General features: G+C 41.3%; 1 protein-coding gene across 2 annotated transcripts; it reads right to left on the reverse strand.

Annotated features, from left to right (window-relative positions):
• Positions 1-3,684: 3,684 nt before the first annotated feature.
• On the reverse strand, positions 3,685-16,873 carry NXT2 (nuclear transport factor 2 like export factor 2). 2 transcript variants are annotated; one of them, XM_005238237.4, is made up of 4 exons: positions 16,744-16,873; positions 7,313-7,399; positions 5,852-5,996; positions 3,685-4,952 (listed from the first exon to the last, which is right to left on the reverse strand). In XM_005238237.4, exons 2-4 carry the CDS (start codon positions 7,328-7,330, stop codon positions 4,774-4,776), a joined length of 342 nt encoding a protein of 113 aa, XP_005238294.1. In that variant the 5' UTR covers positions 7,331-7,399; positions 16,744-16,873; the 3' UTR covers positions 3,685-4,773. The 2 variants fall into 2 exon arrangements, with proteins under 2 accessions (XP_005238294.1, XP_055674123.1); XM_055818148.1 differs by lacking the exon at positions 16,744-16,873 and adding an exon at positions 9,710-10,070.
• Between the last annotated feature and the right edge of the window lie 691 nt (positions 16,874-17,564).

Here is a 17,564-nt window from a genome sequence, read left to right on the forward strand (position 1 = left end):
GGCATTGGGAAGCTGGAACAATAACCTGTAAACATAGCATCAGACTCATTGTATGTAGTTGGTGTAGTACAGCGCATTGAAGATGCCTTGTTGAGAGAGACAAAGAACCAACATCTTGGTGAAATGTTTATACAACTGCGTAGTACTCTTTGACAGAGAAAGCATGAATTTTGTATTATGCATATTAGAAGTCATCAGTGGACCATTGGGTTGGGCGAAGGTAATGCTAGAGCTGATGAAGCAGTCAGCTGTCTGGCAATAACTCCTCCAACAAATAAGTTTGAAGAAGCTCGTAACAGCCACGAGATGTTTCATCAGAATGCTAAGTCTTTACATCGACAGTATCAAATACCCATAGCAGATGCAAAGGGTATTGTCCGCGCCTGTCCTCAATGTAGTCATCATGGACCTGGTTTAGGGGTGGGCACTAACCCCAAAGGTCTGAAGGCACTTCAGGTTTGGCAAATGGATGTAACACATGTACCTGACTTTGGGAAGCTTAAATATGTGCATGTCACGATTGACACCTATTCTCATTTTATACGGGCCACTGCACAAACCGGTGAAAAGGCATTACATGTGGAGAGACACTTAATGTCTTGTTTTGCTGTCATGGTAGTACCTGTAGAAATTAAGACAGACAATGGTCCAGCGTATAGTAGTCAACGAGTCGCTAGGTTTATGACAACTTGGGGAATTAAACACGTTAAAGGGATTCCTCACTCCCCACGGGGCAAGCAGTTGTTGAAAGGGCAAACCGTACCCTGAAGGATTATCTTCAGAGACAGAAAGTATCGCAGGACATAGATGGAACTAAACGGTTGACTAAGGTGTTGTTTACCTTAAACTATCTCTCCCTTACGGAGGATAGAGAGGGACCACCTGTTGTTATACATCACCAAACAGCGCGAGGGAACCAAACAGCTGCAGTTCCTGGTTTGAATGTTCTGTATAAAAATATGGCTTCAGGTGTATGGGAAGGACCTAATCCGGTGTTATTTATCGGTAGAGGTTATTTTTGTATCTCCACAGGTAAAGGACCTATATGGGTCCCTAGCAAGTTTGTGCAACCTGTATGTCAAGATCAGAAGATGGAAGAGAAGACTCAGAGCGAGCAGATGGAATAAACTGTCTGTGTTGTAAGGGAGGTAACCCGTGGGTATTGTGCCAATGTATGCTATGTGGGGTAAAACGGTTCTGTAAGCCAAAGCTTAAATGTAAATGGTGTAAAGAGTGTATGTGTTTGGTTAGTAACTGGGCATGAAACAAGAGAAAGCATACGACTAGTGTAATACCATGCTGATTGGAGACAGTATACATCATCAGAATCTGTGAAAGCACAGATTTGTGGGGTGGAATGTGGGGGGGAAAAAAAAAGGTGGAAATTGTAGGAGTAAACATGTTTAAGTGGTGGACTTTGTTTACGGTCTTGATGAATTTTTTACCCATTAGAAGTATTTTTGACATCTTGCCTAGGACAAACATATGGGTGACATGGGCAAATATCACGGCAGTAACAGACTTTTGTTGAAGTCTGCAACAGGCAGACAACCCCTTTAGAACTTGTTTAATTGGTATTCATTCCCCTGCAAGAGAATGAAACAAATTTTGATGGTTTTTGGAATGTTAGAACAGTGGATCTGACTTCCAATCAGAATGGTACATGTATGAGTCCCAATGGGCAATATGTTTGGCCTTCTATGCGTAATGCAGCGTGGCAGAAGACGGTTATTGAGAATTTAAATCAGCCACATCATTTACCGTTGCAGGAGTTAGACTTATTGGCTAGCGTTGTACCTGTTGAATATGTTAATGTTACTGCAACTGGTATGGCAAACTGTACCCACATGTCATCAGCACTTCAACCCGTGAATGGCACTGGAGTAATTTGGTTTGGTGACCCGTGGCAGTTATGGCTTACACGTCAAGGTGAACGGGGGTTTTATACAGGGTTTCAAAATCTAACTGGTTCACCTGTTTGGGGTAAATTGAAAACTGGGGTTTCCATATAGACGTATCAGAGGGTTATCAGTTGCCACTGGGAGTCTTTTTGATATGTGGGGACAGAGCGTGGCCAGGGATTCCTTTGTATCCCTGTCAGTGGACCATGTTACTTAGGACGTTTGACTTTCTTTGCTCCACATATGAAAGACATTAAAAATGACTCAACAATCTCATAGATCATGGAGGGCACTGCGCACCTTTGATGAAACATGTAATGACCGAGTCAATCTACAGTCTGTAACAGCAAATGTCCTAGCCTCCATATTTATGCTGGGGGCAATGGCTGCATTAAATGCTAAGAATATACAAAGGTTAGCATGCTGGGGAGAGAAACAATTTCATCTTACATCACAGATTTTAAGTTCGCTATTGCTTGATGTAGATAGTGTTAGGCATGCTACGTTACAAAATAGAGCTGCAACAGATTTTTTTGCTATTAGCACATGGACACAGTTGTGAGGATTTTGAAGGGATGTATTGTATGAACCTTTCCGATCATTCCATATCTAGGCACAAGAAGTTGTCACAACTGCAGGGAAACACGAAACATATTCTTGCTGATGACAATCCCTCTGATGAATGGTTGAGAGGACTGGGGATAACAGGTTGGTTAAAGACGTTGTTGATGGAAGGAACACGCTTTGTTATAACCATTGTTGTAACGTTTTTAGTTTTTAGCTGTTTATTTTCTTGTTTGAAGAAAGGTTTAACATCTATTGTGAAACAGACACGGGTTGTCCAAAAAGAAAAAGGGGGATATGTAGAGGGATTTTTAAGGGACCGAGGACATATGTTACCATTGTCTGGGTTGGACAACCCAGGCCTGTTAGTTGAAGCTGCAGAGCAGTTTTAAATTGTCCTGGGAACAAGCAGTGGGAGAAGGAAAACAAGCTGTGCACAAACAAGAAGCCAGGTGCAGAGCAAGTCCTGGGAACTGCGAAATCAACACACTCTCATCGGCACACTCTGATCAGGCACCTGCAGCATGCCCAACGATCAGCGACACGGACCCACACGTGGCCCAGAGACTTTTATCCAATCACCTGTGTGTAAAGTCAGGTGAGGGGTCAGTTTAAGTTATAAATATGACCTGTTTGTTTAATAAAGTGAACACGGCATGTAGCCATATTGGTGTGATTGTTGCAACTTGGCCGAGACTCTATGGGGGACCCTCTTAGGTTACTAATTCTAACTTACTGATCTAAAAAGAGCGCCTTAATAGGCGATAAACCCACTCATTTCACTTTAACAACCCATTATGTGTATCACAAACTACAGAGGTTTTAAGATGTTTTATACAAGTTAGATATTGCTCATTTTCACAGTTTTCCCGATTTAAGTCATAAAAACAAGTAAGCTGCAGTAATAACTGCTTTTGTATTCGGGTTGCTGCTGTCCTTGCAACATGTATTAAGGTCAGAGTTAAAGTTGCCCTCATGTATTTTCAGTTACAAGCAAGCGTACTCTCACATATATAGCTAAATTTTGATTATTTTTTCCCCACTCAGCTTAAAATAGAAACGTACCAGTTTCAAACAAATCTGCTGATACCAGATTCACTCTTCAAGTTCCCAAGATGGACAGTCTTAACTTGCAAGACCTGCAGGTCTTGAAAACTATTTTAAAGCAGCTGAAAGCTTTGAACTGCAAATATAAAGCAAGACGCAAAAAACCCCAGAATCAATTAAAAGTAATATTTAAAAAGAACATGAACATTACAGCAAAAATCTGCATGAGAGGATGACAGTATTTATGTTCAGAGTTGTTCTTCTAAGTTGAAAATAATCAAAGCACCTGTTCCGAGTAACAGTGGAGAGAAAAATTGAAGGCTTCACAGTAATACTCACTTTCAGTGCCACTTTTTTACCACAATGTTTCCTGAAAAAGACACTAAGGATTCAAAACTTGCAGACTGAATATGGGGAAAATAGCCCAAACTTCATAGCAACAGAATTAGCAGTTAAAACAAACAGAAGTGATGTAATTGACCCATTTCTTGCACTGTAAGACTTCAAAAGAAAAATAAGCAGTTTGAAGTCCTTCACATGCACATGACAAGAGTTGCTGGCACAGGAGCTCTGAATCATTTAGCATGCCCTACATACGAATCGGTGTAAACTAATGGCAACAAAAGTCTGAGAAGCTCAAGCCAAAAGGAAACTTGATGAGATTTTTTAGTCCTTTCCTAACAGAGAAGGCAACATTAGCCTTCCAATGGATTATTTGAGAGATTACACACTTGGGAGCTATATTTGCTACTTTCACAAAGAGTAGAAAATACAGTCAATCTGTCCTAGCCTCTTACAACCAAGCGTAGGTAGCTTTCAGAATTCTACCTACATGCCACAAGCATCTTCTTGAAGAGAAGGAAGCTACTGTAAAAACACATCTTTTCAAGTTGAAAAAATTACACATTTGGTCAGAATTGTACACTAAGAGGATTTTGTGTTCAAGTAGCAGTTTCAGCATCAGATACAAGACATCTGGAAGTGGCAGCATAGCTGCCTGTAAGGCATTTTGGGAACGATTCTGACACAGCTCACTGCCTTCAGCACTTTATTAGTCAACTAACAGGAGCAACCTCTCACACTTTAATATTGTTTACTACTAAACCCGTGGTCATTGGGATCGACCCTGAAACATCCGTAGATCTTCCATAATGACAGATGCAACACAAAGAACGTTTCCCATGCGTGGAGAACAAACATCCGTACAGCTAACTTCTTCAACATGTCCAGTGAGAGGGTCACTTCCCGGAGCCAGTCCTCACTAACTGGCCCAGTCCTGGAAACGGAAACAGTCACTGGCGATCTTCCACACTGTGTTGGTAGGTGTGGCTTGCGCCGTCAGCAAGAAATTCTGATTGAAGTAGCGCTGCTTGTCGCCATCAAATTTTACTGTCCCACTTGTCACCACGAGGACTGTTGTCTGGCCTTGAGTAGCTTGCTCTTCACAAGGAGAAAAAGTATAAAGAAAGCAACTCAGAGACTAAAAGGTAAAGATGTAGGAAGTGTACACAGAAGTTTAATTCAGTTCTGGTCATACAAGTTATGTCTAACAGTTGGTTACACAGTCACAGAAAGTACAGTTTCGTTGCATCACTTCTATACAGACAACGGTGTATTCACTCGCCAACATGACTTTTTAATGACTTTTCTATTTTCCTCTCATGTTCATTTTACAGCACTATAACAAACACCTGAGTTTTTTCTTAGAATAAGCTCTCACTCTTTGAGATGTACACATATATATATTTATATTTAGCAAGTTGCATACACACTATTAGACTCTATCTTTTTCACAGCAGAGCAAAGCAAGCATGCTTGACCACAGGTTTTTTTCCTTACTTGTATTCCCAAAATATCCATCAGAAGTAACTTATTAACTTCTCAATTATGTAAGCCTTTCTTTAGCAGTTGTTAATCACAAATCTAAAGAACTTAACATGTATTCTGGATGTAAAGAAATCAAAGTACATACAGGTTAATGATTTGTTCCACATTATACTGTAGGTCAGTATCAGCGGCTACAGTAGAGGTCTCTTGACTCCTAGACATTGTCAAGGACAACATAACCTGATAAGCCAGACTTTTTCAATACATGAAAATACATCACATCTGAACATGATCTGAACAAAAGAGTCCTTAAAATATTTTCCCAGACATAAGAAGCGTGGAGTTGCTGCATCTCTTGATTTGTGCCTTATTTATGCACAACGTGACATTTCAACCCGAAGTATTTTCTCTAAGCTTGTTCCAAAAGAAATATTAAGGGCTATTATAATTGCAGTTCACTTTCAACAGTTATAAAAAGACTGAAAAATAAGTAAATTGTAATACAAGCTTACCGTGAACAGGCTGGCAGTCCAAGACATTAACCTGGAATTCACTAGATGGCAACATTTCAAAAAATTTATTCAGTTCTTCTTGCCCAGACACTGCATTACCATTCCAAACTAGTGTTGCTTTGTCCAAATAAAGTCTTGTCAAAGCCTGTGTGATTACAAAAACACATACTCAGGGAAAATGTGTAAACACATACAATGGACAACATACAAAACTATTCTTTGCATCCTTATGCTGTGAATGATTGATTTCTTCTGTTACTTTGATAGATAAAATGCCCTCCTAAAATATTAGCTCCTTTTAACCATTAGTGCTCCTGACCAAGAATTAAAACTAACTGAAACAATATTCTCCTTTGTAAGTTACATAGTGACTCATACACCTCCAAATTTAAATAGTGATGAGATTCCTTTAACAAAGCTACTGGTAGAACTGAACTAGTTGCTGACAAAAGGCTAGTGCTACCTTTCCAGAATAAGATTATTGCTGACTTTTTTTTTTTTTTTTTTTTTAGGGATGTGTGCACACAACAGCTTATGGCAGGGAAGTGTAATTTCAGGTAAAAAAAAAGTAGTGAACAAGGCCAGGAAGAGCGGTCCTCTTCCAACAATGCTGCACAGTAACATAAAATCCTCTACAGGGCAGTCTAAGAGGAACAGAGGTCTCAACTTGGCCGGTACAATACATGCTAACCAACTCTCAGGTGCTTTCAAGTGCAACGCTAGTTAAAAAAGCAAGTAAATAGGGCAGTTACCTGCAGCAGTAGATCAGAGCTTCTCAAATGTTTCCTAAGCGGTATGAGTTCGTAACAGTTGAGTAACTGCCCAACTCTCCTTCAAACCATTGATACATCTCTGCCTAACCTACTTACGTGCAAAGTGACTATGAAGTAACGTGCAACTGCTGATATTTTCACATAATCTAAAAGTTATTAATTAAATTACATCATAACACATCTAAAATTCCAAAGAACAGTCTCCACAGCTCTCTTTTGGTGCAAATACCTGATATGACAATACATCAACATGGTTCATGAACACTTTCAGAGCCAGACGGAGTAGTTTCCACTTCACCCTCAGGCACTCCCACAATACACCCAGAAACAGAAGTGGTAATTTCTGTTCTGAAAAAAATAAGCTAAATCCTGACCTCAGAGACAGAGAAAGCAAGTTTTTATCTGCCTGTACTGACCAATTCCTGTACGTGTAAAACGCAGCTGGACACTAACTGAACTATTACCACGAAGAAGTCTAAAGCACTTTTTAAAAGGGCCCCCTTTTACAACAGTGCCACACAGTAACATGAAGTCTCCTACAGGGAAATCTAAGAGGAACAGAGGTCTCAACTTGGCCAATACAATACACAATAACCAACTTTCAGGTCCTTTCAAGTGTAATGCTACTTGGAAAAGCAAGCAAAAAATGCATACAACTGTTCTAACTATCGTCAAAATCTCTACATACCCTTCTTCTTTTATCCATTGTCTCATAATAAATGTTGACAAATTCATCTGCAGCTCTACAAGCTTGATCCACGTAGGTTTTGAAATCCTGGAGAGAAAAAAACAACCATACCAAATTACTTAAAGTTAGGCAATTTTATGCAGCCTAGTCATCTACAATATTTCTCCAGCAAGTCACTTTGGTTGGTATTTTCCATCATCACTGAAAGATGATGTCAAGCAATGTTCAAACTTATTCCAAACTCCTTTTCTACTTTCAGGAGGTACCAGTTTTCAGCCAGGTGACAATTTTAGGATCTGTTTTGAATGTTTATATATTTATTGTATTTAAATTGTAACTATTTACATTGAAAAATGGGCTACAGCTGGCTGCAAGTGGTGTGAACATGCAAGTATTCCATGAAAATATTTGTGATAGCTGTTCTGAAATAAAAGTTAAGGAAGAAGATTTACTCAGCATATTTCTGAAAATTAGCAAGAACCTCATCACAATGACAATGCCACCAGTGTCTCATTTTTTAAAAACACCTATACATATACACATATGTAAAGTGTGATAATACAAAATTGGATATACAGATCAAAAATATGAGAGAGAGAGAACATGCACAAACATTAGATGTATTCCAATATCAACCACGCCAGCACTACACCCACAGGTAAAACCCAAACACTTCTTCTCACATCTCATTTTCCTCCTTATATTTCTCTCCTTCTAGTCATCCATAGGTGCCAGCCTTTGTTGTCACACCACTGCACTGTGATCTCATTCAGTTACTTGTTCAGTTTGTTTAGGTGTTTGGCCCTTGAACTGAGAACCTGAACTGATCAGAATGTTCGGCCCGTTGCACAGACCCTGACCTGTGACATCCAGGAAAGCAGATTCCAAACTTTCTGTCTGTACATTTATAAAACTGCATTTGGTTCTGTTATGGTATTTTGTTTCAAATATTATCATATATCATTATTCTATTTCACTATTATGTTCTGAATATTTGCAACTCAATCAATACTTCACAACTTACCTTCTTACATTTTCTTGGCCATCTTTAATGAACATACATCTGAATTTCCACAAACTCCCCCAGTACTGCCACAAGAAACCCTTCTACTCAAAGAAACCTCCATATTGCAAAATATTTACTGGCCTATCAAATAATCCCTGCTTACTCCACAGCAACAAACACTCTCACCTTCCTACATACTATTCTTTTGATCTCCCTCTGTAAGGACATGAGCCTGCTCTTCATCTTCCTATCTTTGCCAGTAATTTCCAAACCCACCGACCAATTCCAAACAAACACGACAAAACAGTCTTCAAGATGCTGTATTCCAGCAAATGCAAAGAGAAACTCTTTGGCATCAAGAGACAAAGAATATTAGACAATGACCCCCGCTAAGGTAACTGTGATTGTAACAGCCTGTGACGTTATTCAGAGCAGATGGCTGTTACCTCTCAGGCAGCCACACCTGGACACAAACACTTTCTAACCAGCAGCCAAACATACTGTTGTTTAGCTGCCAAACAGACAGAACGGGTGTGAGGGACAGCATTAAAGAAATACCAGGAGATGGGAATGAGATGTTAGGGTACCTGCAATATAAGTCGAATGGAAAATATGCTTTGTTAGTTTTCACGCTCCAGACAGGCTCTTTATAAGCATTGCCTGGAATATGTTTTTAAATTCTGAGAACAGTTTAGGTTGGAAGAAACTTCTGGATGTCATCTGGTCCAAATCCCTGCTCAAAGCTAAGCCAACTTCAAAGCTCGATCTAAGTTCAAAGTTAAAGCTGACTGCCTGGTGTCCTATCGCCAGTCATGTATCAAAACATCTCTGAGGATGGAGATTTCACAGTTTCTTTGGACTCCTGTTCCAGTATCTAACCACCTCACTTGGGAATCCTTCTTCCTAACATTTAGCAGGAAAGCCGTAACTAAAGAAACCAACCAAGCAACAAAAAAAAACCCCCAAAACCCCAACAAAACCAACCACACCCATTTGAAGGCTCTGAGGACAATTCCAAGACGTTAGCCGATTTACATGGCCTCTGCACACGGTCTCTGTAAGACACAACCCGCTCCCCGGCCTTGGGCCTCTCTACAAGGATGCTGGCGGCGAAGGCGGGAGGGCCGGGGGGGGGGGGGGGCGGAAACCGGCCGGAGAGACGCGGGAACCGTCTCTGCCCCGGGAGCAGCAGGGGCTGAGACGCAGTGGGACGGCGCCAGGCGCACGGCCCTGCACCGGGCCGCTCCCCCCGCTCCCGCCCAGGCCCGCAGGCCAGGCTCCCGGCCCCGCCGGCGGCCTCCTCGGAGACGCACGGCCCGCGGCGGCGAGGCCACGGCGCCCCGCAGCCTCAGAAGCACGGCCCCCCCCGGCGCGGCGCGGCGCGGACTTACCACTGAGGCGGCCATAGCGGTCCACGGCGCGGGCGAGCGCCGGATGTGGCTGTGCGCGGCCCGCCGCTTCCGGCCCCACAGGCATCGGCCTTCCGCTGTGCCGCCGGGCTGCTGCGCTGAGCCGGACCACGCGAGTCGGCCCCGGCGCTTCGGGGGAGAGAGCTGGGTCTTCGGAACTGCTGGGGGGCGCTGGCTGGGAAAGGGAAGCCAGAACTGCCGGGTAGTGGAGCGGGACTGGCTTCCGCTCGGCTGCGGGGCAGCCGCAGGCAGGCTGGGCCTGCGGCGCTCGGGAGAGGCCTGCCGGGGGGGGCAGGGTGGCCTTCCGAGGGATCGGCTCGGGCTGCGCAGAGCTGGGGCTGTAGCTCGGGCACGGAGCGGCCGGCTCGGGCGGCGGCGGCTCAGCGACGGCGCGGCCTGCTGGGGCACGGAGCGGCGGCTCGGGCTCGGAGCGGCTGCGCACGGCTGGGCCCGGCAGCGCGCCGCGGGGTTGCCGTGGTGATGTGCCGGGTCTGACGGTATGACGGCTGCGTCACACAGGGCGGGCCTGGGCCGGGGCGCAGCACAGGCCCGTCAGGTAGCCTCTCTGCAGTGCCTTCCAGCCACAGCAAATAATTAATACTTTTAGGAATAAAACCCCCACGAGTTTGGGTACTTCCAACATCATCCAGAGTTGTGAAGTTGCTCAAGAAGTTCTGCATGCTTTGCTACAAGTGGTTGATGGTATTTAAGTGATCAGTACGTTAACTTTTGAATGCAAATGAGAACAAAGATGCCTTATGTACCCTGGCCAATAGCCTGTGTGGAAAAGCACACACAATAGATACTCGCAGGATAGCATGAGTGCAAGTTGACATCACAGAGGACACGGTCACAGGCCCTGTACATGTGTCTGGAAGACTGTGCATGTAAAAACAGCTCAGTGTATAAAGCCCCTGATTTTACAGACATTTTAAATCTCTGTGCTTTTCCTGTATGCACCTTTTCTCCCCATGGCTGCCATCGCTCACAGCAGAGACCTCCTGACATCCCAGGCCTGCACACCTGCCACTGGGAGGGAGCCAGGCAAGGGCATGAAGGTCACTTTATTATTTTTATTTTTTTTTTCCCCTGGAACAAGCCGAGTCATAAGGCTGGCTGGTTAAATCTTCATCATGCAGTGAATAACAGGAAAAGACCTGATGAAACTCAAGAGGTCTGCAGTTAATTTCTAAAGATGATGTGGAGCAGGCTGGGAAGAAATCATACTGAAGGTGATAAACACTCGGGGAATGGAAAGGTGCATCTGTGATGGGCTGCTGGGAGAGGAATGAGTTTGGGTCAGGGCAGCTGAGGCTGTGCCCTTTAGTATACTGGATGACATCCAGCAGTGTCAGCTGTATACTCGTCTGTCATTGCTGTACAGGAGTTGTATCCCTATGAAACAGCATATCCTGCTGAATTAACAACTGTTTCATGCAGATTGCATAATACAGAAATTCAAACGTCCTCCCCTTGGAAATCTCACGTGTCACTACATCACCATATTATCTATTTGCCTCAAGCTAATAAAAGTAGTTCATAAAACCTCTCATATAAAAAGAAAAGCAATCATCAATTTCTAAATAGAAAAACAAGGCACTGAATTTGTATGTGATTTGTTCAAGGTCACAAAGGGAAACAATTCCAGAACTGAAAACTGCAATTCTAATGTTTTACCTTCATCACATAAACATCTTCACTCCATTCTGAGATATATCAGTGTAAAATTTAAAAAGAAAAATCACTCCCATCTGATATGTCCGTTATCTATTTCATGTTTATTTTCATCATATTGATGACAACATGTCTAAAAAGGTAGCGTCATGTTCCTTTTCTAAAAATTGGATTTGTAGGAAATGACCTGTAAATTCTAGTGGACTGAATAAATTATATTTGTGTTATCACAGAGACTGAGCAATCTGGACAAAACAATAGAGATGAGGTAAGTATCTGTAAAAGCCTTACCTCTGCATTTACTCATGCATCTATGAAACCTGGAAGTGTAACAGGCTTAGCACAAGCCTTGCTGCTAGCAGATTGTGCAAAGTTCTTTCAAACACACTAAAATAAGGATCTGAGAGAAAAAAAACAAACTCTCATTTATCAATGGCTGCTCCAACAAAAGAAGTAATGTATAGAGAATAAATCAGAAACAGTAGAAACTGAAGTAGCCAATTAGTTCACAAGCCCTTCTGTCAGGTCAGGATTTTTCTCTACAGATTTTTCATTCAGAAATACTTGACGCAGTGGGATCATTATAGTTTCTTTGGCAACAGTTAATCAGAAGAACGCTTCTCAGCAGGATTCAGTGCAGACTCCGCTGGAAATCAGGAAGGTAGATAACGTGAAGTTTCTCTATGCTTATTGCCTGCCTGCCTCAGCACTACTCATTATTCAGTGAAGTAATGTCTCAAATGGAAGGTGAATGGGAATGGGCATGAAATTAATTCTGAGCTACTTCTGAAGATAACAAAAATATGGATATAATTTTAGAGTAATAGCTTCTTGCTGGGATCAGCTAATTGAGGAAAAAATGAGAATAATACTTCTTTCTTAAGACCAAGCAGTATGAGAGTCCTGGTTCAAAATATTACTGTGAAAGAGGCACTTAGTGGCTCACAACAGTGGCCAAAATGTATTCAGGTCTAAACTTCTTGAAAAACAAAGAGAAAACCACCGCCATACCCCCCCACCGCCCCACCCCAGTATTTAATTAAAAAAATAAGAGCAGCAAGAAATTTACAGTATTTGCAAGTGGTGTGGAAACTGCTTAAAGACATTAGAAATACGGAATGCATGCCACCTAGCAGACATGCTTTACAAAGGACCAAAAATGTCCAGAATGCTTAATAACAGGCCAATGTAGAGAACTGGAAGTACAGAAACATCCTCAAAAAATTAAGTTGCTTCCAAATGGAGACAAACCCCATAAAGTTTGGCTAGTAAGGTTTAAAAAGGAAGTAAGGCAAATGAAAAAGTGTCCTGAGAAACATTTCACTAAGGCAGAAATACTATGAATGAAATCCTTTTTCAGACACATCAAAAGCAAGAAATCTTGCCAGAAAATCTGTAAGGCCAACAAGTGATCAGTGAGCACCAAAAGACAGGAAGCCAAGACTGCAGAAAGCTAAACAAAATCTTCAAGTCTTTGATTACCATGAAGGAGTTTATAAAGTATCTTATATTAGAGCCTTTCTTAAAAAAAGGGAATGAAATGGAATATGGTTCATGAAGTGCAATGTCAATACAAAAGGTGTTAGAACAAAAAAAACCCACAACAAAAACCTGCTGGAACAAAAAATAGTAAGCTGGAGAAGGAACGTTCACAAGGGCATGTAGTGATAGGACAAGGAGCAATGGCTTTAAGCTGAAAGAGGGGAGATTTAGATGAGATATTAGGAAGAAATTCTTCACCGTGAGGGTGGTGAGACACCGGCCCAGGCTGCCCAGAGCAGCTGTGGGTGCCCCATCCCTGGCAGTGCCCAAGGCCAGGCTGGACGGGGCTCTGGGCAACCTGGTCCAGGGGAAGGTGTCCCTGCCCGTGGCAGGGGATTGGAACTAGATGGGCTTTAAGGTCCCTTCCAACCCAAACCAGTCTATGATTCTATAAAATCCATAAAACAAATAGTGACAAGTTATACGGCAGATTATGTGCTCCTAAAGGACATACTAACCATGGTATGCAATCTGTAATTTATAATAGGCTCTGTCCTCAAGGAATTGAAGGTGGCAAACTGCAGGCCAGCTTTCTAAAACAGCTGTAAGATGGACCTGTAAATCTGGTGTCTGTCCTATGCAAATTTGTAGAAATTATACTAAAAGAACAGAATTGGCAGGTTCTTGGATAAACACAACTTATTAGAGTAGACTCAACATAGTTCTTTAAGAAGTTATTCTTCAAAAATGTGTTAGTTCTTCAAAAGAGACAACACTTATGGAGGTAAAGAGCTTTGCTAGTGAACAATGAACAATTCCACTCCACGATTTCTTTAAAATTTCAGGTTTTTCTAATCCATGATTCTAGAATTACTTGGAAGCAGTTAAGTAGGTTTTATATGAAATAGTTTATTTGAACGTACAAGTTCAAGTACCATTCCAAATGACGCTGGCGGAACAATGAGACTCTCTTCTTACCTTCCCTCACTTTGTTACCCAACTCAGCTACTAAGAATCTTCGTAGCATTTTGCTGGCATTTTTGCTGGCTGAGCAAAATTAGACTTCCAGAACACTAACCTAAACCTGACTCCCTGAAAATATATTTTCTTTACTTCAAATATACCGTTTGCCAAGGAAACAAAGGAGTCCATCTGAAACATATAAAAGATTTTCTGCAAGACTCCTTCACTTGCTTTCCCTTGAGCCAGCCTTTAAGTTGGGTGTTTAAGTCCTAAGAGTAGTATGAGTAGACAGAATTTTCACTTTGTGATGAACAAATTATGGCCATTCTGTATATTGTCCAAATATCCCCTAAATATGCATTTGGATTTAGTTCAAGTAACAGCCAAGTGCAACTCACAATTTCTCTTCAAAAGCCCAGATATTCCTAACAGTTTCTCAGCCTTTATTTCCAATACCTCAAGCCAATTTACCCACGCTCCCCAGCCCTTTATATTCCAGAAGGAACACATACTCCTAGAATATGCACCTCTACTACACCCACTTACCATACAGAAGCGAAATTTTGAGTTAGTCTAGATCTTACAGAACAAATCAGAGGCAAAAAAATGTGGCTTTGTTGAAATAGCTGGGATCAGCTATTACATGTGAGATGAACTTAAATATATGGGATATTTTTGATTCTATAATCAATAATGTTAAAGTTGAAACTTATGAGTTGCTGGAATTCTTCCCAAATAGCCAATACATGAACAATGAATTAAAATGGTAATCACAACTAAATGGCAAATAGTTTATCACTTATACTTTATCGCTGTATCTGTACGGAGACATGAAGTAATTCTTACAAGTGACTGCTTTATAACTTCAGCCAAATTTACTCAAAATATCATAACTAATGATATGTAAAAATGTATTAAGCTTTCAGAAATGCATTCAGCCATCTGGGTTAGGTCAGATTTTCTTTTTACTGGCTGATCAATTAAAATCAATCAAAATTGACAGCAAAGTGCTGGATAATTTCAGAATCACTGAAAAAATGCACAGATTTTTATTACGAATTATTTTGATACTGGGCAAATAATGACCACAGAATTAATGTAGAATTCAGTCTCCAACAAGATGAAAAGAGTTCATATTTTTCCCACAGAATCCTCACCTGACAATTATGTACACTTACATTCGTAGCCATACAAAAATGAAGCCAGATTGCATATCGCTAGGCCACTTTTCAAACTAACTTTGTACTGTGTCACAGAAAACGGATATTTCTGTAATGACTTCAGTAGCAGCCTAAAATGAGGTTTTTAGGCCCCGATTACCCTTGATTAAATTAATAGTCCTTAGTTTTGCAAATAGTCTTGCTGGACTTAGATTAATGCACTTGTAATTTTCAAGGGTTCGTAATTTATTCCACTTTAAGGTTACATAATTAACACTGGCAGATTTCAAATAGAATATCCTCTATGAAAAGAACCCAAGAAACTACTGCGCTTCTTAATTTATTGATTCAGAGTATATGTAATATTACTGAAATCATAACACACTTGAACTCAGCAGGTTCAAAATCTCACTGCAATGTTGTATACAACAATGACGGGCAAGTCCAGGAGGCAGCAGAAGGCAAGGTGTCCGCAAATATCAGTAGCTACTCTACTGAACAGAGACCAGAAAAACCATCCATGGCCTATGTCAGTGATTAAAATTAAACTGGTATGTTCACCCTCTTATTAGGTTTATCAGCCTTACTGATTGCATACTGCATACAGCATCCTTGTTAACAATGTCCAATTAACAGTTCAAAGATTTAGCATGTGTAGTGACATTATCCAGAAGAATTCCCTCAAGGTCTGTGATTCACACAACGCTTCAGCTGTCAAGTATCTTTAAAGGTCGTCATGCAGTCATATAGATCATACACGCTGTTCTCTAAGACCATGAATCTTTTCGAATAGTGAGTGGTTCTTGTGTAACACAGTATTCTCAACTTTTGTTAAAGTTACCAAAATATGTAGTAATGTTACCCAGATGTATAAAGGTTTAAGGAACTGTCTCCTAACACAAGGGAAGCAACTGACAGGAGCCATATCCAGACTGGTTCTGATTAATGCAATGCCTATGAAGTTGGATCATGACTCACTGTTTGAGAGTTTTGCTTAAGCAAGGGCTAAATGAGAACTCAAAGATTTGATCTGTTTATTTTAATGGGAACTGGGAGTGGGTCTCAGGTGCTCAGCACATTCACACTTGGACCTTATGTACTGGATACAAAAATACTGCTAAAGCTGGAGTTTGATTTATTGAACTACAGTGGACTTAATAAGGCTGGGTTTGGCCAGTTCATTCTCAACGTAAAAGGCATATTACTCTGGATAGACCCAGGCAGAACCTGTGTTTGTTACAATTCCATAGGGGCTCTGGACTATGCACCACTCCATCTCAAATTCCTGTCACACCAGAACTGGAGGAATGTAATGACTCTTATCCTGATAAATACCCCTCTTGTTTCTTAAAGAAAACCAGGACTTGCTATATATTGAAGTGATAACTGTTCTGCTGACCCACTGGGATATGGTGAGATCAAGTACAAATAACTGTTCTCTTTTAATCCATGTCAAAGCACTCCCAAGTGGGGATAAATTTTCAGAACAGGTCAGTTCAAAGTGTCACCGCAGTTGCTAGATAAAGAAATTTTTAAATCCTATCCGTTTCATTAGGTAATGAAACAGCATTTGAGCTCTTAAGAAAATCTGGCCATATGTATGTAAAACCTAGGAAAACGTGTGTATTACAGTGGACTCCACAACAGTTAAATGTAGTAAGCTGATAGATGAAGTGTGTATATGTGCACACAGATATATGTATAGATAAACTAGAAGGAGGGAGCCTATAGTCTCACCTTTAAGGCTTGTAAGGTAGTTCTGTTTGCACTTGTCCTTTTATCTCAAAATTTTAGACTGAAATACTGATGATGGTTTCAGCAGTATATTGTATCACTTAGCAGTGTAGTATCACCTCTCCATTGTGTCCTGTAAAAACAAAACAAAGATGTTGCAAGTAGCTATTACCAAGATATCTGAAGTACGCAATACCTATACAATGCCTTGCATCATACATGTCAGCTGAGAAGGATTTTACAAGCATCACTTGCACCGCATGACCATGGTTTTCTTTAACTTGTGTGCAGCTGAACCAGCACAGTCCATAATCTTTTCTCATTGGGGCTGCAAGCGTAGCTGCAATAGTTTGGCTGGCCCTTTTTCCTGTCTCCATCAAGTACTGCTCAGTTCTCACTAAAGCCTGGAAAGAAGAATGCCTTTTTTGCATCCAGTTTTCCTGTTAAATAACTTGACCTTACATAGTGAGATTACATTCTGAAGACAAATTCTATGAAATACCGGGAAGCATCTCCAGTTTTGGAGCACTAGTAAAATGAGCCTGATTCTAGACCTCACCCTAGGAGACGTTTATCAGGCTAAGAGACAGAACAAGAAGACTTTGATTTCAAATGGCGGTAGCACTTTGCTTCCCAAACTAATGGAAAATGAGAAGAAAAAATCTGAGCTACGACACGACTTCTCAACCTGTTCTAAATTGCACTAGGTGTCCACCAGAATCTGGAAAAAAAAGTCCTGTGAGACTTAATGGCTGTTGTTGTCCTCTCCTTCTGTCCAGGTCAGAGTATCAGATATTTATGGGTAACAGGAGATGGAAGATGAG

This window comes from Falco peregrinus, chromosome 13, assembly GCF_023634155.1.
Source record: "Falco peregrinus isolate bFalPer1 chromosome 13, bFalPer1.pri, whole genome shotgun sequence".
Taxonomy (NCBI): Eukaryota; Metazoa; Chordata; class Aves; order Falconiformes; family Falconidae; genus Falco; species Falco peregrinus.